The sequence below is a fragment of the Ciona robusta genome, chromosome 4 (assembly GCF_009617815.1).
Source record: "Ciona robusta chromosome 4, ASM961781v2".
Classification (NCBI taxonomy): Eukaryota; Metazoa; Chordata; class Ascidiacea; order Phlebobranchia; family Cionidae; genus Ciona; species Ciona robusta.
Window position 1 is genome coordinate 1705356 of NC_143238.1, and position 21979 is coordinate 1727334.

Sequence of the window (21979 nt, forward strand, 5' to 3'; positions counted from 1 at the left end):
TGCACCTGACGTTCAATTTGAACACGCAAAGCCTTCTTAACCGACAAGCAACTATGGCGCAAAACTTGTTCGCAGTTATTCAATGGACTATATCGGTGATCCGAACCGACAAGCAGCCACTACGCCACAGAAGCCGTCCGCATCTATTCAAAGGACTATACCGGCAATACAAGCAGAAGCAGAAGCGTCCGCATTTCGCAGTACTGACAGACAAGGCAACCTTGCAAACCAGGTGTGTTTTTATGTGTTACGACCGCCCAACTTCTGGTCTACAATCGCTTAAAAACGGACAATTTATCACCACCAACCACGAAGTTCTTTTTATATCTTGTAGGCGTCGAGTTTTAACAGATTATTCGGTTATAAAGGACCCAAATATAAATTCCTCATTGCCCAAAGGGAGGTATTGTTGCAACTCGACGCTAAAAGTGACGTTACATTACCAAATCCTAATACTTCTTTAATCAACGTCAACACTGCGAAAACGACTTTATCTCATGGGAGACTATTCTCATGGAAACAGGAGATCAAAAATCTAATGCGTGAGCACGTCATAAACTAATTAGGATAGTGTAGCGATTGAGCGTGTTTCGAGCGCAGATATATATTATAGTTTTCCAAATTAACTTAATGCATAAATATCGAATATTAAACAGTCGTGTTGCGTAACTATTCCGTCTGGCGTAAGTGCGTTTATGATTAAGCGACACATCCTGCGTGTTTCCTATCAATACCAGGAAATGATATGACGGCCTGCCATTCTTTGGTGTCAATTATCTCTTCCGTGTTTTTCGTTCGCGCACATGTTTCATGCTATAAAAGCCCTCCTATTTTTGTGTTAAAATGGCAATATGAGCTTTCTTTCACTCTTGCTGTCCTCACGTTTGTCCCTATAGCCTGATGCCGCTCGTTTGTTCGTCTAATAAACTGAGCTGTCGACTTAGCGTTATGGAGTCTTTACGTTGCGATGGGTGCGACCGCTGAACTTGTTACGGACCCCCAACAATAATTTTAATTAACCCTTTTTTAATTAAAGCTTGATCAAAACTTTTATTGCATCCCCACTTAAATGGAAATAGTTTGATTTAGGCGTGAATCGATGTGGGGGTTCCTTATCTCATCAACACGTGCCCTCCCAAATTTCCAGACAGTATAAGCGCTGAGCAATCTGATTACTGGATCTATTGGCCTAATGGTTATAGCGGCCGCTTTAGTAGCCTAATGTCCCGAGTTCGGTTCATAGCCTTTTAGTTGTTGCCCATATACAGATTCCTACACTTCGTAACTTGATAATTCCTTTATGTACAGCTGCTATAAAAAGCTCCTGCTTAAAATTAGTAAACTATCCGTGAATATTTACATTAAGTCAGACCTCCCTTCACTTTTGTACAAGCAAGATGGTGAAACCTTTTGACGCTTTACCACCAAAACAACCCAACTAAAACTTTTCTGTACGTTGCGATACTAGTGGCTAACAACCTATAGACTAGTTGCTAGTTGCTAGTTGCTAGTCTAGATTATTGGACTATTATAGGCCAAAACGCGCCTATAAGTTTCGTAAAACGGCTTGGACGTGCAGTAGTGCCGAACTTGAATTCCGAATCAAGTTTTTGACACAGATCTAAACGGAAGTGAGTTTAGATACGGCAACACTGCAAATCAAGAGCCTTTCCGCATTTGTGGATGCGATAATATGTAGCGATTAGTTGCCTTTTAAACTGGCGAGCAATGCATTACCATCCAATTTATTTTGCACTTTTACAATTATAATATGCAACTAAATAACAGTAATAATAGGTCAATGTTTCCATAGTGCAGTTGCCTAATTAACTTTTTCCGATCATAATAAATCAAAAAATATTACATTTTTAAATGATGTATCTATTATTTTGCGCCGTCCATATAGGAAAGGGCTTCACGTATTGATAACGCTCACTAATCAAGCTTATAGCGGGAATCAAAATTATATAATATACCCATGGAACTTGTGTATAGTTTTGAGAAAATAGGCTAAATAATGTTAAACGCATTTTTAATTCTCATGCATGTATATTTTACACATCAACATTCAATGCTTTGGTTTCTAGTGCAGTTGCCTAATTAACTTTTTCCGATCATAATAAATCAAAAAATATTACATTTTTAAATGATGTATCTATTATTTTGCGCCGTCCATATAGGAAAGGGCTTCACGTATTGATAACGCTCACTAATCAAGCTTATAGCGGGAATCAAAATTATATAATATACCCATGGAACTTGTGTATAGTTTTGAGAAAATAGGCTAAATAATGTTAAACGCATTTTTAATTCTCATGCATGTATATTTTACACATCAACATTCAATGCTTTGGTTTCATCTGAATGATTCGACTTCAGATGATTTGTTTGTTGAAGTTTTATCCCGACTTTTTCACCAACGTCATCAGTTTCGTAATTTATCCCATCTTTTCCACATCTCGTTTTTCGTGGAGGAACTCCGAAGCGAAAAAAGTGACGTACGCTTTTCGGGAAACATTTGTTGTCAAGAATTGGGACGAATACGTCAGGATTCGATTTTCTTGGGTCGTTTGCGCCTTTAAAGACATCAACAATTATCAGGCTACACTTACAACAAATTTTAATAACCACAAAATACCTGTAATAACAGACACCAACAGTCCAACTATTATTGTAATAATGGAACCAATTGAAGAGTAATACAAGAATGTTATCCCGTATAAGCCAAAGTATTCCATAGGCCTAAAAAGTTAGAACATGAGGAAAGTCAATTTTAAGTCAGCGAAATATTTTATCAACTTTGATGTACGGTCGATCTTACCCGTGCTCAGTATGAAGTGATGTCGAGTTTTGAACGAGGTTTGTTGCCATGAAACCTTTTGTTAAATTCCAATGCTCATTGTTGGTGGTGAAGTTTGTATTCTCGCAGCCATCGATAAGAACAGGTAGCACACCATCTGTAGTTGGATCCCTTCCATAAACCAACCCTCCAACTGCAATCCAACATGTGAATGCTGCACCGATAAATTGACCCACAAGTACACCCTGTAATGTTTACATATACAATATTGAGCTAGAGCATAACTTCATCTAGAAATATATATCATTCATACCAAGCTTGTACACCAAGGAAAGGTTATGCCCAAGATATAACCTCCAAGGATTGGACCTCCGCATGTTCCACGAAAGACGAACATTAATGATATGACGGTGTTGGACGATAAAGTGCACAAGTATGCGACCGAGATAACCAGGAGTCCCAAAATTAAACCTGAATTGAAGAAAATAACGACTGACTACCAAAATAAAGACCTGATCTAAAAGTATACCTGTGATCTTGCTTACAAATAATTGCGACTTCCCTGAGAGCGATGGTTTGATTGGAAGAATGAAATCTTCTAGAATCATTGCTGACGCTGAGTTTATTCCAGACGACACTGTGCTGAAATTAAAAGATGCATTTACATTTTTCCGAAATAACATTTTCGTCATACTTATACCTGAGCGTTCCGCTGTATACACCTGCCACAAACAAACCAGCCATGCCTGGAAGTGAATTGAAAATATCCACAGCCATGAAAGGTAACAGCTGATCAGGTTTGCTGATTTGGCCGCTTGATAATGGATCGCAGTGCTCGTAGTAAGCATATGCTGCTGCTCCACAACCGACTGTTATTAAAGTGATTACGACCTTTGGAATGTTGCTTATGATCATTGCTCTAGTACGAGTATAACACGTTAGTTTTACTGACGTTGTGTTTATACGTAGTAGGGTGGGAGAAGTTGGGACACCATTTCATCCCATTTGGTAGTAAACCAAGAACATTTAAACTATTATTCTACTGCATTCTTACGAGACCCATAGACCGTTGTAAATGGTTTTAAACACAATCAGGATATTTAGACATCAAGGCTAAAGGTGTCCCGTCTTCTCCCACCCTACTATATGTACTAACATATTCTTACATGCGCGCATCCTTGATTGACTTGCATGACATTAATCTCTGTACACTCGGTTGGGAACAAGCTATTGAATAAAATCCGTCCGTGCTTGTTCCAATAACCAGAGACCAGAAGGATTGTCGAATTATTGGATCCAGATTTAAACTAGAAAACATTGAATGGACTTAAACGTACTTCTGGTTTATAGTTCTTTTGAAACATCCAATTTTGTGCCATCTGTCCACACTGTTTATTTGGATTTAAAAATACAGACAAACTCACTCGAAAATATTGTTTCTTCCACCTCGCTCCAGTGCTGCCGCAACTTCATCAAATCCACCAACCACCAGTGTTGCCTTAATCATAAACGCCAACCCACCAAAGAACATTATACCAGATTGTAAAGTGTCCGTCCAAACGACAGCTTTTAATCCGCCCTGGAAATATATAGTCGAATAAATCGTTTATCGTGTTGCAATACATCATTCACACGAATCTCAAACTCACACAAACTGTATAAATGATGCAGATCACACTTGTGAGGATGATAGCAACATGCGTGCTTATTGGCGTCACTGCACTCAGTGCTAAAGATGGAAGATAAACCGTGGCTCCCATGTACAATATCTGCGAGAAACAAAACATATGTAGATATAGTAGCGTGGGGGGTGATGGGACACCTTTTTGTTCTAATTTCTCGTCCCATTTGATAGTAAACAAAGAACATTCAAAGAATTACAAAACCGTAGCCTCACGACTCCCATAGGTCATTGTTGATTGTTTAAAACACGATTCGGATATTTGGATATTATGTGCTAAAGCTGTCACATCTTCCCCCACAGTACTCTATATACACGATATGTAAATGTGCCGAAGACCGCGAAATAGTGGTTAAACTGCCTTAGATCCCTACAGATTATGGAGCGTAGCTCGACACCGCTACCATTGCCAATTTTCCACTTATGTGTTCTTCGGCAGGACACTTAACGGCAGTAGCTTCAACCTTGTGGTTTCTTATTGTGGGTTTTCTAAATTGTAAGTCAGACGTAAAAATCCCTTCATCCAACAATGATAGTATTTACCCACAAAGTTACATATGTATTAACTCATTCAGTGATGTGCGGTGTGAAACAGATCACCGTGTTAAAAAGACTGTCGTTTTTTCGCCATGATAGGGTATCGAAGTTAGGTCATTCATTCATTCAATACATTTTCTGACGAATGCCTCAACCCACATACCGCATTAATAATTTCAGCTGCCGAAGAAAACATTCTGCACTTTCGATTGAATCGAATCTCCAAGTACTGTAAATGTTTAGAGAATGTCGTAAGCATTTATTTATAAAGTCGAAGTGATCAATAACTCTTGCCTCGTATATTGTGGAGAGTTGGAGTCGGTAGTAAAGCGGTATGAAGTAAATACACACGAAAACACTTGGGATTAAGGTTCCAGTCATATGCCATATGTTTATCATACCATAGGTGTAAGTCTCAGTTGGAATTCCGATCATTGTAAGAGCAGATATGTAGGTAACCGCCAACGAAAGCCCAAGTGGAATCTAATAAAAAAACGGATTTGTTTTAGCGATGTTCGTTAAACGAAGTGACAATACAGTAGGGTGGGGATAGATGGGACACTTTTTAGCTCTATTTTCTCGCCCCATTTAGTGGTAAAAAAGGAACATTCAAAGAATTATAAAACTATATGATAACGACTCCCATAGACCACCGTTAGTTGTTTTAAACACGATCAGGATACTTAGATATTGTGTGCTAAAGATGTCCCATCTTCCCCCACTCTACTAATGGTTTATTATAAATGTTATACCGGAGGAATCTTTCTGTTTCCAAAGTAATAGTTTGCCACTGAATCGTCCCTTCTGGCTTTGTATGCATAATATCCACCAACCAGAAATGTTAACAAGAGAGATGCTGCAAATAATTGTAATTTAATCTGAAGTTATATAATTGAAAAACATCCTCACCTGAAAACACCACCAAGTCAAAGGTGCCAAATTCTCTGCTCGCCACGTCCATTTTGAATTTGGTTGATAAGTTAAACTCAGATTTTAACACAACGTTTAATTCAACAAAACCTCAAAAGATCTACAGAACCTTTGAAGTAGGTATTACCTGCGTCTCCTATAGTCTCTATAGGCGTACTTTATCTTTCTTTATATATTATGTTGTGTTCTTATGGGTTTGTATTGAGACGCCAAATTGTAGAATAAAAGCTAAGGCGAGCACACACGTATATATAGGGCACTTAATTTGCGAAATAGCGACTTCTTTTTTATTCGTTTAAAAATACTGATTGAATTTACCATATGTTTTATTGTTTAACAACAGTAACCGACTTTGATGCGCGCTTTATAAAGTCGCGATAATACTTTAAAACAACCCTGTAACATTTTTCTGAATATTATTAAATGGGTCTGTTATAAAAAATAAAATCAGAAAACTCTCGTCTGACAAAGATTACCATCTTTTCTTCATCCTACTACAATAGGTAGACTGCTTGCACAGATGTCTACATTGTTAATTTGAAACAAGATATACCATTTATTTCGTTCTATATACATATAAACATTTATATACTGTATAGCCTACTGACTGCCTGTACGGAAGTCAACATTGTTGGTTTGTAACAGGATATCGTTTATTTCGTTGTATATACAAATATTTATATACTGTATACTGCCTTGGGGTCCGTAACATGCTGGAATTTCAAATATTTCTCTTTAAGTGTGAGCTGCTACATAACTATGTTTTTGGTTTATTACCTTTTAGTTGCTGCCTAAAAATTCCTACACATCAAAACTTGAGAATTCTTACATGTACAGCTGCCATAAAATTAGTACAGTATTCGACATGATGTTGGAGACCACCGAAACAACCTAACTAAAGCTTTTCTGTGCGTTACTGGTCGCTAACAACCTATATAGACTAGGGTACTTCTAGACTACAAAAGCAAAGCGCTTCTGTAAGTTTCATGACCTAAAGCGCTTATAGGCTGATTATTCTGTTCAACTAGAACGGCTTGGACGTGCACCAGTAGTGCCGAACTTGAATTCCAAGTCCTGTTTTTGATACAGATCTAAATGGAGGTAAATTTATATATGGCAACACTGCAAATCAAGATGCTTTCTGCATTTGTAGATGCGATAATGATGTAGCGAGTCGTTGATTTTTAAACTGGCGAGCAGAGCAGTTTTACCATCCCATTTGTTTTGCACTTTTACAATTCTAATATGCAACAAAATAACAAGAGTTATAGGCAGGTGTTTGAATTGTGTAGTTATCTATTGAACTGTTTCGTAAAAATGCAAATAAAAATACATTTTTGAACAATTGATTTATTATTTTGCGCGGTCTTTCTCAGGATGCCATCGTGGATTAAAACCGCTCAGTAATCAAGCTCAAAGCGGGTATTATAAGGGTATAGAGCGACCATAATAGGAAACTTGTGTGGTTGCCGCCGTCTCCCCCCACCCACTATACAGTAGGGTGGGGGAAGACGGGACAACTTTTTTCTTTTTTTTCGCCCCGTTTAGACGTAAACAAAGAACATTTAAGAAATGTTTAAACTATGTGCCCATGACTCCCATTGACTGTTAGTAATTGTTTAAAACACGATCAGGATATTTAGATATTATGTGCTAAAGGTGTCCCATCTTTCCCCACCTTACTATGTATCATGTTTAAATAACTGGGCTATATTTTTGAATTAAAAGCAAAGCTTGACAAAAACCTACAAAACTACAATGTAGGGAAAGATGAGACAAAAATATTTTTATACTAATATTTGTTTTGCAATACCGGAATTAACTAGCCGTGCTAGTTTCTTTGCCATGTAAACATTATTAAATAAATTTAAAACGATATTATTTTGTTTTTTAAGCCCTAGTTAAAGCCATAAACTCCTGTCCATTTCTCAGGTTAATATCTCGTTTGTTTAACAAAACTAAAACTAGTTTTATAAGACTAAATCAGACTGTACGGAATATTTCAGCCTATATTATGAAACTACGACATATCGTTCACACTCGCGAACTACAAAATTAGCACCTTTTTATGTCGCATTTTTTACCCATCGAAAAAAACAGTGATTCTATTTAACATATTTTTACAATATTTAAGAACAGTAATCGGCTTTGACGGACTTTTATAAAGTCGTGATAACACTGTCGATAAACTGTATAACATTTTTTCTAATTATCTTTAAATGGGTGACTGTAAGAAGAAAATTAAAACAAGTCTAGTTTGATAAACTGTCACATCCACCCCCACCCAACTGTATTTTTAAAAGGGGGTTCGTCAAAGAACCCCCCACCCAAGCTGTACATGTGAGTACAGTAAACTAACTTCTTAACGAAAAGATTTGCAAACAGAACACTGGATGAGCTTCACAGTATACGCTGTTCGGGGGCTTCGCTTGTATCGCCTGTATGACGTTGGGCACTACTGACGTTAAACACGCCGACCATGCAGTTGTATGGGTGATTCACGCTCTGTGTAAACCACAATGGCGGAGAAAATTAAAGAGTTCAGACCACGCTCATACAATTTGGTTTTAAATGAAATGAAAATTAAGCTTATTTGTGGTATTTTTATGTAAATAAATATAGTCAGCCCCCGCCCCCCATAAAAAAAACGGTTTAAAAACTGGGAAAAGCATCGCCCATTGTTCTGTCACTCGCAGGCGCTATGTATATAAACATAAAACTAAATAATTTCAAAATCGTTTGATTTGAGTTTAATTCAAGGAAGAAAAAGAAAGAAAAGTTGGACAAAATAAAGTGGGACAAACAGCGAACATTGATTGTTTACAATTGGAATATGATGAGACACATTTTCTTACAGAGATGCAGGTATATAGTTTAATGGACAATTACAGATGTTCTATTTTTAATGAGGGTTTTTGAAAGCATGCATGGTTTGACAAAAAGCAGAATAGACGAGACATAGAGAAGTAATGTATAAGTTGCGTATATGTACACAGTAAATATAAAACATATCCAGCATGTTTTCGTACCTCCCTTCTTTGGGCTATGAAACTTATAGGGTAGCAGAATGTATGATTATGGTATCACGATGCGTGAAATGTCCACAACAGCCTTGATAAAGAGAGAGTTGCCCTTGAGATAGCAATTGTCTTTAAGTTCTTTGTGGGACACAAATTTTGGGTAGCCGAACCCCAACGTGGAGTCATCGTCTCCGTCTGCTGTTGGCTGCTGAAAGTTTTTCCATGTCGGGTCCGGCGTGAAACGGACGCTGATGTGGCTTCTTTTTGATGACAGTGGATCGCCTTGGTCTAATATGGTAAAGGTGATGTCATGGGAAAACGGCCACTCCAAGAGTGAGTCGTAATCGCCAGGAAGGACACGAATGTAGAGGGACATGTGAGAGTTAAGGCCGCTACCGTTGCCGTTTAAGAATGCAGACAACTGAAGTTTGTAACCGTACCGGTGTGTGTAGAATGGTGGACTCCGCATTTCTATGGCTTGGTCTTTCTGTGCTGCCTGTAGTTTCTGTGAGTAACCAGGTATTTTCCACAGAAGTGTACCGTTCGTGTTCACCGTGAGGTCGCTCAGTTGTTTCTGGAGCTCGCTGATGTGGCTTCGTTGAGTTTTAACGAGGTCAAACATTGCCCTGATATGCGACGCGTTGGCTTCCGTAAGGTGGCGCTCGAGATGATACCTTGGACACTGAAGTAAAAACATGAGAATAAGGAAAAGGAACAATAGGAACAATACCGATTGTGTTTGATTTACTAAGGGGGAACTTCTATGTAACTCCGTCGCATAAGTTTAAATTGTACTTTCTGCCATTTATTTGTTTATATATATTTATTTGTTTATATGTATTATAGTGCTGCTATTAGAACCAGAACCAGAAACCGAAAACATAGCTTCTTCCGCTGGCTGTAATATAGCGGGCAGGTAGTCAGATACGCACCCGCGAACAAAGAAAATCAAATAAAACGTCAAAACTGAGCAAACAAACACGCATTGTTGCATCACCGACTACGTTGATGTAAGTTAAGTCAGCACGCATAGGTGTGCCTTTTAAATTTATGTGTGTTCTGTAGGCTTACTCATATAAGCGATAGGCTTGGCATATTCAAACATTAATATTTTTGCCCTAAATGTCAATAGTAACAAGAGTACCGTTATAAATTCTCATTACACTACAAAAATCCAATAAATTTTTTCAGAAACTATGATGTCATCTAGTTGGTGGAAATGAATTTTGGTTTAAATGTTTGATGCCAAAATTGTCCATTAATATACCTTGTGTTTGCAGCCAGCTTCTTTGAATGGACAAGCAGTAAGCGCGGACTTGCAATGTTCTTTCAAGTGAATTTCAAGTTCCTCTCTTGGAATTTTAAGCACGTCACAACGATTCGGGCAACCGATCGGGTATCTTGGACAAGTGCCGTGATGCGTCTGTGTGAAATTAAACAAATGTATTATTTTCAACTGAAAGTCTTTATAACGAACAGCCAAATTTGATAAAAAATAATACATACACATTATTACTAAACGCCCTATCCCGGTATTATATTGGTATTCAGTAATCACATAGTTTTCATACAAATTATACACACACCTGCAATATATCGATGTTGAAATCTTTTGAGCAGTGCGTGCATTTGGTTGGCCTCTTAGGACAATCTCCAGTCACGTGACGAGATAGATATTTTCTCAACATTTTGGCTCCACATTTATTCTCACAGTGGACGCTCTCTTGCGGGCACGCCCCCTCGTGCTCGTCCATCTAAAAAAGCAAATAAGAAAGTTTGATAATATATTCATGGCGGCAAAGATTGGACACTTTTTTATTCTATTTTCTCGTCCCATTTGGTAGTAAACAAACAAAAAACACTCAAAGAATTATAAAACTGTATCCTCACGACTCCTACAGACCGTTGTTATTTGTTTAAAACACGATTCGGATATTTGGATATTATGTGCTAAAGGTGTTCCATCTTCCCCCACCCTACTATAATATAATAATAGACCTTTATTTGTCTCTTCGATTACGGTAGCGAAGATTCGAAATATTTTAAACGAAAAGACAGGATTTAGCGACAAAACAACAGTTGTTAAAACACGCTTACGCTTAAAAATATATTTAGATTTAGTTAGAAGAAAATAAGCGTGGTCGCTACACCTAGCAGACAAACCAGCCATTTATGTTTAATTATTATCAAAGTTAAATTATTATCATTAAAAATTATTATTTTACTTGATTGGCGTATGTTGTTGTTCAAGTGTTAATGTTAAAAAAAATTAGTTAGAATTATTTTAAACGCGATTATATTGTTCAACATAATACGTAAACCCCTACATCAGGATACTTATAACCCCTATTCTACATACAGTAAAATTTGTAGTCAAAAAAGTAGTTGGTATTTCCCTATAGCTGAAATAGCTAGGTGCAACGTTACATTACACTTGTTTGTTCGTACCATTTCTCCCGTGAATTCTTTTCCACAAAAGTCGCAAGCCACTCGTCGTTTCATGCATTCGTATTCAAGGTGATCGGCCAATTTCATAGACCTTATACGAACGCCACATCTGTTCGGGCAATCACGTTCGCTGTGGCTGCACTTGTCCATATGTGCCTGTCAATAATAGAAAAGGTTAGCATTACTGGGTAGAGGCCATTTATACCATCAGTCTTATGATAAATTTTTCGATGTAATGCTAAAGTAATAGAACCCCAGGCCCTTTGCGGTTAAGCACGGAATCAAACAAATAGGAAAAAATATACACATTTTCGTCCCGTCATGTGTGGTAGCAAACAAAAACCTAAAGAGTTATAGTAGGGTGGGGGAAGATGGGACATATTTTCATTTTGTTTTCTCGTCTTATTTGGTAGTAAACAAAAAACATTTAAAGAAATATTAAACCGTACCCCCACGACTCCTATAAACCGTTGTTAATTGTTTAAAACACGACCAGGATATTTGGATATTACGTGCTAAAGGTGTCCCATCTTCCCCCACAGTACTGTATAAAACCGTATTCTCACGACTCCTGTAGACCGTTGTTTTTTGTTTAAAACACGATCAGAATATTTGGATATTAGGTGTCCCGTCTTTGGATATTAGGTGAGGTGTCCCGTCTTCCCCCACCCTGCTATATATCGTATTAACATAATTACTAACCTTTAAATTATGAAGCTTCCCTGTCCATTTGCAACCACTCGAGTAGTTTGTGCAGTGTGTAGTTAACGACATTATTTCTGTTTCCAGATCCGGGTCGGGGTAGATCTAAAACATAGACACAAAATTAACAATTTTAAGTTAATTTATACAGATATAAGATTTATTTACATTCTGCTGTGATAACAAGTTGCTGCCATAAAACATATGGCGTGGGCCCTCGGGAGATGTACACACAGGTGTGGCACGCGAATATCTTTTATATTTCCCTACTATAACACGTGTGTTAACTCCCGAGGGTAGATACGCTTGCATTATTCAGTGACTATAATGTTCTTAGATTACAATATTGCGGCATTAACAGATATTTTTAGATGTTACGTTCCTTTTGCTTTTTTATTCTTCAAACCGTTGGGACTCCGTAAAGCAGATGTCGTATTCAAGATATTTTTCAATTCCGTGTTATTTTTACCAATAGCAAATGCTGCTGTTTTAATAAACAGTTTCGCAGACACCTCCGACCGGCATTTATTGCTCACCGCTAATTATAATTTCGCAGTAACCACACCGTTACATGTAACGTTACCGAGCAATTTAGCTTTCTCGGTTCCGCTGCCAGTCCGACTTAACATTTTTGCCACAAGAGTGACGAACGAATAAATGACGGAATCGGTTCGGAATGCGGTACCGATGGTGAAGATAAAAACACAATCATTCGAAGGTCAGGTCTAGACTTGTCCAAGAGAAACACCCAGCACTGGCGCAATGCAAACTGATTAAACAGCTTTTAATAATAAACCGGTAACCAACGAATTTTGGCACCGTCAATTTCGGTGCACTATCCTAATATCTCAGAAATTAACGAGGGTGGACGTCTACATGCCAAATGAAACGTTGCTGTGCTTAGCTTTTAAATACTGTAAGTGTATAAAAGCATATTTGTTACTTGAAAACCTTCAGGCTAAAAGTAAAATAACTTTGGCTTGCGATAAATCGACTCATACATTGCGGTTTGCAACCGTAAACCACAACGGGATTAAACACTCAATTGGCATGCAGAAGAGCGAGGGTTGAATAGCTTCTGTTGTAGGTAAACAAATTAAGGTTCAAGGTAATTCGTCTGTAAAGATGTGGTTTCAAAAAGTACAAAAGAGAAATTGTGAAACTAATTTATGAAGTTTGACCTTCTCGAAACCGAAGCCGTAAAATTTGGAATTTCAACTAGCTATATTTTTGGACACGTTACACCACAAAGTTTCGGCGTTCTCACGAAAGCGAATGGCGCAACATCGCTCTGCATGTAACGCTATATTATTGCGACAATCCAACGGAACTCAGCCATACCTAAACAAGCGAGAAAACTGTTCGTTAGATTGTATTTTATTTCGATGGACGGAAAACTTGGCTATCGAACTATTTTGGTTTAACATTACCTAATCATTGAATTGACGCAAAACTAAAATAATCTTCTAAATCAGAAAAGTTTTTATTCTATTTGACTGCAATAATACGGATTAAGCAATTCGACTTCTGTTTGTGCCGAAATCCGAAACGAATTTAAATTCTTAACGACAGGTGTAATAATGAGTACGACACGTACAACCAAATTTGGCCATTCAGTAAAACCCACACGAAAGTGAAGATAATTTGAGGGACCATCACACCAGGAGCATGGGAACGGTTTAATAACAGAGCAATCACGACGTTTTTAAACGCGAAAGCTGCGTTACGACTTTGCGGTCGCCAATCAAAAGTTTCGTGTAGTCTTAACACTAACCTTGGCGTAATCCAATGACAGGTGGTCCACTGGACAATTGAAGACACCCTCTCTGAAAAAGAAGAAAAAATGTTAAAATTTTCGTTTATAGAAAACATTGGTAATAAAGATACAATTGCCACAAAAAGGTGGTCAACAAAAACAGCTGTGACGAATTTTGTGCTTGTTTTTAATTAGTGTAAAAGGAGAAATGCGTTTATTCCATACTTAGATGTGACCCTTGTTTTTACTTTTGAGTGATTCACCCTTAAAAAAGCGTACCCACTACGGAAGTAAACATGATTCAGATGTTTTGCATCATCTGCATTAGGGTAGATAACTGAAAGCGCCAACGTCATTTATTTGGCACGATAAGTAATTACTATTCAAGGAGAAATAACCAAGACATAATTCACAACCGATTCGGGGTAAAATCCTGAGATCTTTTCACCACAGGGATCAAGGCTCGAGTCGGCGACCTTGGGGACACAAGGGACTCGCTATTATAAGAAGGCAAGGGGAAGAGGAATGAACTGTATATATTTGCCTGGTGCACGTAATTAATCATATACGGGACTGTTGTATTTTTGTGGCGTTTGCTTTACTCTCCAAAGAGAAAAAATGTTGATTTATTTCCGGAGAAAATTTAGATGATATCATTTGGGAAACCAAGCTTAATGTCATATGTTATTCGAAGTTCTTCCTGTGGGCTGTTATCCGGGAAACGATAAGATCCTGTGGGAAATATCGTTTTACACTTGCCAACGGTAAAGGCGCGTTAAATTTACCAAGATCAGTTTAAAGTTTAGTGATTCACAGTTCAAACAGTTTATCGTCTTTTTTTGTGTCCGATTGCGGGTTCTCATGTTAGTACGTCTTGTTAACAGGAGTCTAAATATGGATGACACATGAGCGGTGCTCAGAATGACATTTCTTATCAGCAAGAGGTCTAGGGCCGCTGCAATTTACATTCCCACGCAACCGCTAACGGATTGAAATATGAGCCACGCGTTTGCCGAACCTGCCATTTCAATGCGAATTAGGGATTTATTAGTCCCCACCGACGACTTCTTAATATCTTTGGGTCTATATTCAGTCACTAACCACGACGTCTACCCGCGGCAACGCTGGTAATTGGTAGCAATTACTCAAATGATATTCGGTCTGGTCTTCAGCGATGAAAGATATGGCTTTGGACTAGGTCCATTTCGGTCGAAATCAAAATGGTCTCTTATCACTTCAAGCTTGTCAGCTCTTTCCCTTATATAGTAGGACGGGGGAATATGGGACATCTTTCATTCCATTTTCTCATCCCATTTGGTAATAAACAAATAACATTCAAAGAATTACTAAACCGTATTTTCACGACTTCAGCAAACCGTTGTTAATTGTTTATAACACGGTCGAGATATTTGTATATATTGTGCTAAATGTGTCCCATCTTACCCCACAGAACTGTATGATTTGCGACCAATACTCCCCGCGTGCGTTCTTTGTTAGCGCATTGACGTCAGTGAGCAATAACCGTTAGTCTGTCAGGCATTCACTTAACAAGAAACAAATGACCATATCCCGGATGCCGGGAGTGAACAACATATTTAACAACCTATGTTGAAAAATTTGTTGGCTGTCAAGAAAAACATCTCCCTTTGTGCATATCTAATAGCACACCCTTGTCGAACATGTTTTTTTTATTTTACCAACCGTATAGTATATTGCTGTTTGATAGGAGGCAACATGTGAGAATCCTTAGCATCTGTAACTGTCTTAAATAAAAACCCGCGACGAATTGTTTTCATTTACGGCGAACCGTTTGTTTAGATTCTAAATCGCTGCTAAATCCGATTTATATGCTCAAACATTTTAATTGCTGGATCACTCGTCGCTTGTCTGATGACACCGACATGCATTGTTACGTCACAGGGTCGAGTGGGATTGCGAAAGGGATGACTGGAAATCAATTTATGAGCTGTAATGTTCGAAACACGCACGTGGCTAACACCGTTTGTAAAAAGCCGAGGTGATAAATGATGATCAATAAAATCCCACCCAGACACCAGAGTGTAATGACATTCGAGTCCCTTTTTAACTGGAAGAGCCAAACGATTGTTTATCTGTGTGCGAAGATCAAAGAAGTACAATTACCTTACTCGTTCATTTAGACTTCTAAAGATAGAACAAACCACATGGGAGACACGGGCCGACACGGATGGACACACAAACCAATTTAGGCAAACGCCCACGGTCTTGCCGCGAGCACCTTGACCCGTGACCTTGCTTTCAGTAAAGGTGACAACACCCAGGTTCAGGAAACGAAGGCAAAAACTAGTAGTTACATGGTTACTGAAAACTGTAGCTTACAATTTGGAACAAGAAGTGTGTTTTGTTTTCGTTGCGACAAACCCAAAGCTTAAGTAGGCCACACAATTCGACCTACATCCGCACCACGTGCCTTGGGTTTGTATTGTTATCGTAGCGATTCTGTTACTTAACAACTTGCAAACAATAGAAAGTGCTTCTTTATCGGCTCTGGATTAACTTAATGCGGAAAAGCTTCTTGGAAACGTTGGTTAATTGAATGAAGGAAAGGGATTTACGATACATTAGCAAAGTTGCGCTTATTGTTGATTATAAATATAAAGCAAGCTTTCACTACGTCGGCTGAGTTTGGTGAAATACGTCATTAATCTAATCGTAATGTCATATGGCGGATTTCGATCCAATTTTACCAAATATGAACCTTCGGTAATAGGGGATCGGATGGCGTTCCCCCGGCGTCCGACATTGTGACGTGCAATTGACGTCACAAAAGAGGCTTCCGCAGAAAACCATACTGAGTGACGGACAGAATGAAAGAGACTTAGTTACACAATAATCCTTAAATAAAACAACATGGGCCCATCTTGATACTGAGCGATCGACGTCCGTAATCCAACCCAAATGGGATACGCGGTAGACTGTATGACGTACCATACAAGACAGCCAGTGATTTGATAAAAGATGAAGTTAATCCGTTATACAATACCGACAACAAAAACATACAATGCTGGCTTTGCTTGTTTTGAGAATAGAGGTGGCGACAGTTTCAATATCTGTGGCGGTAATTTGAAAAAGATTCCGTGACCGGTTGTGTTGTTTTATAGATAATAGCTTTAAGAACGTTACGGGATTCCAAATATGCTAAAAACTTTCTCCTCGAGCGGTTACATGAGTAGATTATGGTAAAGACTACGTCTATGCGCAGTTTGCCTGAGAAATAACGTCAAACTCACGATCCATAGCTCCGTTGCTGGCGATACGCCACAGTTTTGAAAACTGAAAAGTACAATGGCTGATGATGCGGTACATAGACTGACTTAAGCCCGCGAAGAATGGTCGCTTTTTAATGTGGTGCAACTGAATTACTGATGAATTCAAACCATTGTTAGAAACGTAGTGAGGACTAAAGAACGAACTTCATTATTGTGAGCAACAGAGCGAAAACTTGGATACGATGCCAGCAGGAAATCGGGATGAGAACGATAAACACAACAAACCATTTGATCAGTTTCATCATAAAGGGCCTTATTCAATAATCAATGCCCTATATTTTCCATGTTCATTTTTGGGAAGGTTATCACTTTTAGTACTTGTTGATGTTATATGACATGAATTAAAAACTTTTGTTGCGGAAACCAAGAAGATCGTTTAATGTTTATCGAGCGTAACTAAACCAAACTTCTGCCACGGTAGGCGTTATTTACTCCCAGTGTTGATGTATGAACAAGACGAGTATATTTTAGGAAAATACACAATGAAGACCCTGTTAACATGTTACCGCAAGGTTCAACTCTTTGCTGATGTTTCCTCTTTTAAAAAGCCGGGTGGGATCCAGTCCATTTGCTCTCAATCGAAGTAATGCCGAAACATATAGCTTACCGCACACTAACCGTGAACTTGCTTCGGTATGCGAGTGTGCAGTGTAAACACAGATATCGTTCCAAACCGACATTTCAGTGGTAACCGCGATTTTTCACGCTCAATTGAATGATTTGTTTTTCGCTCGCAATTTTAAGAAGATGTCGCTACAAAACCAAACGTCGACGTTTCGGTTTCCTTTGGTCGCATCCAAATCACTGGCGAGGTAAACAAATGCTGTAGCTATGAAACATTGTTGACAGTGAGTCAATTGTAGTGGTCTCGACCGGACAAGTGGCACTCAGATCTGCGATTAATTAATTGCGCGTTTCGCCGATTACCTCAATTAACCCACTCCCGACTACAGGGCCGCCACCCAAGCCTCTTATTACTGACGCTCGGAGACCAGCAAGATGGTCTCTAACGTCAAATTCGAGCGTTTCAGTGAGTCGAGTGCTGCGTGTTCGGTGCTAATTAACCACTATACATATCTGACAACTATAGTGCTGGAATTATCGCATGACGTTAGGCGTTAAAACGGTCGCACAAAGCTAGTGCAAGCACGTCACTGCATTTCGTGGGAATCGTAGATATTAATCACCTTTCAGCCGCTCGAGCGCTAAGCGCAACCTGTGGTTTGTATCCGCAACATGACTGGGTAGGATAACGATGCAATAATTTAAAGAGTCTGTATAGCCTTCCCGATTATGTTTATGTAATTCGACACCGTGAGATTGGCTGCTGATAGCGAAGCTCGTTTCCCATGGCCGGGGATGGACCAACGCTAAGAAGCAGAAACCACCGAGGTATGCTGAGATCGGCACGACATCTAGCTATAGCTCATCCCGTGAGATTAGCTCACAAATCCAATAATCCAACAGTAAGATGTGTAACACGTAAATAACAAACGATCAAACAACAAGATAAGCAAATTTAAAGTGAGCATCACGTGTGGACTGGTGTAACAAATTTCTCGCGAATTTCCCCATTTAAGCAGTTGTGGGTACACAGGTTACATAAACCTGGCAGTTAATTCTGCCATGATATTAAGCATATTGACACATATTGTTACTTTGTAATACACAAAACACGTTTCTCAACTTTGGCCGATTACCTATATAGTTATGAAAGTATCGTATCAGCTGTGAATTAGATAATTGAATCGAACAACGAACAGTTGAGTAAGGGCGATTTTTCGCCTGCGGGTACAAGTTTCGCCATGCAGCAATATAACTGCCAGATGTATACCACACATTGTGGCGCAACGTTCTCATCAAAAAGTGAATTACGAGCAAAATCTGTGCTACGTAACATTGCCTTGACGTGTCATTATCTGATATTCACTATGAAGTGGCTTTATCGCTTGGTTTATTATATGGCGCCAATGGTAATCTAGTCTACATTGGTTCGCGGCGTTACAAAGATCTTCATTTTGATTAGGTCGATTAAATATAAATTATTGAGCGTAATATTTATATATGAGTTTAACATTTTTAATAAGGCTACAAACACATGGTAGCGCTGCTATAACAGTACAGTTGTCGACATATGATTCCTCTTTTACACATTCCTTTCCATTCAAGTATTTGAACAACGTAAACCATTAACGAATGAAATTAAACACTGTACGGTCGAATGCGCACGTTACTGACACGGTGCAGTGAAAATGCACGGTATGAGTTGTAACTCAAAACACAGGGTGCACAGGTGCCTATCCTGCGTTTCAGATTGCTTTAGGTCATGTTTACAAAGTAAAACTTGTAAATTTTAAAACATGTACAAAATACAAGAAAACTCGAAGTAACTTAACTTTACTTGATGGAATAAATTAATTTCTGTAGTATATAGAAACTTACCCTAAGAATTTCTGAAGACATGTATCACAGTATCTATGTCTGCATGCGGTGATCTGAACTGGGTCTCTCATTGGAAAGTGGCATAACGGGCATTGATGTCGCTTTCGGACCTTGTCCACAAACTTGTTTTGGTAACCAGGCATCGCGAATTGAATTGCAGTTTACCAGAGATTCTCGTTTTAACAACTAACCTATTCGCCTACTAGAAAGCAATACCTGTGTGATAAGAGAGATTTGTTATAACTGGTTACGAATATAGTGTGGGCGGGTTAAAGGGCACGCATCATGAATCATGCGTTTGTCTTCAAGCGTGAAAAACGACTTGGAATTCAATGACTCAGCTTCTAAGTCACTACTTGAGTCTGTGTGAACTTGACTAATCATCGCACTGCTACAACACTCCTACATGATTTAACTGAAACGAATTGCTGGTGATCTATCTTACTACACGCACTGAATGTTCAACACGGCAGTTACGATTACATGAGCAAACAATATTAGGTCGAACAATTGCCGCGAAAGTGCCTTCACTACTGCTACAAAAGACCCTCACACATATAAACAAACGCGTTAATAGCGGCCTCCCTACTCGAGCTGCGGCTCTGAGCACGCCACTTGAGATAATGACTAACTAAAACGAGAACTGGACATACAGACTCTGCGCGCAAGAAGAAGTTCGTTCCACATTTCAAGAGTTGATTGTTTGAAGACGATGCCCTAAAATTGACGCTCGCGTTCGCTCTTGTTTTAGTAGCGCGCGTGGTCGAACGGTGCTGAGCTATTGTTACTGTTTCTGCGTGCTGTTTCCCTATGCAAACACAGCTCCGAGAAACGGCTGGACACTTTCCTATACAAGCTTCACGGCATGACACAAAATTATCCTGATCCGCGAACCAGACCGCCAGTTTAACTGTACATCCATAAACACAGACAACAACATGAGTACCTGTAAATGCAAGGTGGCCTGATTAATTTTTCATGGTTCTTTCGATATAAAACAGCGCCAACTCTCGAATTACGGACATAAGAGCCAACCCGGAACTAGCAGGAAGCGTCGGCACGCTAAACAGGACACACTTATCTGTATTTCTATATTATGAGTTCCTGACTCTCCGGATGCTATACAAGTGGCTACGTTAATTTAATGTTATAAGTATGGTGATCCGGCGTGGGATACTTCGTTTGTTTGACATGTTAGAGGCTCGTCCAATTTAACCTTTACCGCTTTAATCCTATTAGCACGGCTTCGCGCCCATATAACTACACGCTGGTTAAGACTAGGATTGCAGAAATGAAATAATAACTAAAGTAAATCGTATGCATAAATCGTATGTGGGTGGTCAATTTGTTTATAGCTTCTACATTAGGGCAATCGTATCTGCTTAATTAGAACGAGACCAGTCTTTTTCACAGAAACCTAAATTACAGTCATATATCTTGGTGAATATAGTTCAAGGACTTAATTATAACAGCAGCAGAAACTAACTTTCATTACAAAATTGTAGTTTGTTTATCGTTGCATTTAATCTGCTTTGTCGTTCCCTGACCTTGGTAGTAACACTTAAGCGTTAGAGAGAAACTTGGCGACGAGGCACACACAAATGTTAGTAAATCGAGCAGGCACGACTAAAATAATCCGCAATTACTGTCATGAGCCGCCCAATTATCGATGCTTTTCCGTGGGGAAGGACGGCGAGGAAAAACCAATGAGAGCCAAGGTAGATTTCGACGTAGGCTTATTCATCTGACAATATGTTCCTAAGGGCTCGTATGTGCGAACCTAGGACCGCGGAAATCAATAAAACCAATTCTTAATCTGTCATCGCTGCCCAAACGTGCCCAGGATCTACTGGACGTTTACCGTGCTTTTATTATCCCTCTGTCCCCTTGTTTACATTGATCCCTCGGTGACCAAGGATCGGTAATTCGCCTGAATAAACTAAGCTGGATCAACAAAACGACAGAATGATTGCGTCCCTAGGGTGGGACACGTAAGATCCAGGTAATTAACAAGGTCTGCAGAGCAAATATCAACAGAATTAATCACCGTTGTACATTTACCGGCACTTCCCGGAACATCTGCTTAAAATGTTTATCTGACGAACGAATTAACTAAAAGGTTAAAGTACTCGCAAACTAGATAAGGGTTCCTGAAAACTAAACTCTGAACTTGCGGCTGTGCTGTCATATTATCATGGCAGTAACTGCCGTCCTGAGCTCCTGAACGTAGTTCGCCTGCTCGAGTTCTATCGATGACAAAGGCAAACACAAGAGATCCTTCAACCTACGCAAGTCGGTGTGTGGGTGTAGGTTTGGGTTTACTTTCCACGAGCATGAGCGAGGACGTCTTCAATT

The 21979-nt window shown here is 39.0% G+C and overlaps 2 protein-coding genes across 2 annotated transcripts; both read right to left on the reverse strand.

Annotated features, from left to right (window-relative positions):
- Window positions 1-1729: 1729 nt before the first annotated feature.
- LOC149736435 (sodium-coupled monocarboxylate transporter 1-like) lies at window positions 1730-6923 on the reverse strand. Its single transcript, XM_089876914.1, has 13 exons — window positions 5928-6923; window positions 5771-5874; window positions 5313-5501; window positions 5182-5247; window positions 4450-4569; window positions 4225-4379; window positions 3967-4107; window positions 3501-3719; window positions 3330-3442; window positions 3114-3271; window positions 2822-3045; window positions 2639-2742; window positions 1730-2576 (listed from the first exon to the last, which is right to left on the reverse strand). Exons 1-13 carry the CDS (start codon window positions 5977-5979, stop codon window positions 2329-2331), a joined length of 1893 nt encoding a protein of 630 aa, XP_089733040.1. The 5' UTR covers window positions 5980-6923; the 3' UTR covers window positions 1730-2328.
- Window positions 6924-8683: 1760 nt separating this feature from the next.
- LOC149736436 (TNF receptor-associated factor 4-like) lies at window positions 8684-20230 on the reverse strand. The gene is made up of 7 exons (XM_089876929.1): window positions 19625-20230; window positions 13893-13944; window positions 12119-12223; window positions 11417-11572; window positions 10555-10722; window positions 10236-10391; window positions 8684-9650 (listed from the first exon to the last, which is right to left on the reverse strand). Exons 1-7 carry the CDS (start codon window positions 19765-19767, stop codon window positions 9024-9026), a joined length of 1407 nt encoding a protein of 468 aa, XP_089733055.1. The 5' UTR covers window positions 19768-20230; the 3' UTR covers window positions 8684-9023.
- Between the last annotated feature and the right edge of the window lie 1749 nt (window positions 20231-21979).

Bases quoted from the DNA above. Each gene is read 5' to 3' on its own strand.
- LOC149736435 (XM_089876914.1), bottom strand. From the start codon at position 5,979: ATGGACGTGGCGAGCAGAGAATTTGGCACCTTTGACTTGGTGGTGTTT. The intron at 5,502-5,770 runs GTATAACATTTA...TTTTTTTATTAG, and splicing joins GAAACAGAAAGATTCCTCCG to ATTCCACTTGGGCTTTCGTT. The intron at 3,272-3,329 runs GTATACTTTTAG...TCTTCAATTCAG, and splicing joins ATTTGTAAGCAAGATCACAG to GTTTAATTTTGGGACTCCTG.
- LOC149736436 (XM_089876929.1), bottom strand. From the start codon at position 19,767: ATGCCTGGTTACCAAAACAAGTTTGTGGACAAGGTCCGAAAGCGACAT. The intron at 12,224-13,892 runs GTTAGTGTTAAG...TCTATGTTTTAG, and splicing joins TGTCATTGGATTACGCCAAG to ATCTACCCCGACCCGGATCT. The intron at 10,392-10,554 runs GTGTGTGTATAA...AATTTCACACAG, and splicing joins TCAACATCGATATATTGCAG to ACGCATCACGGCACTTGTCC.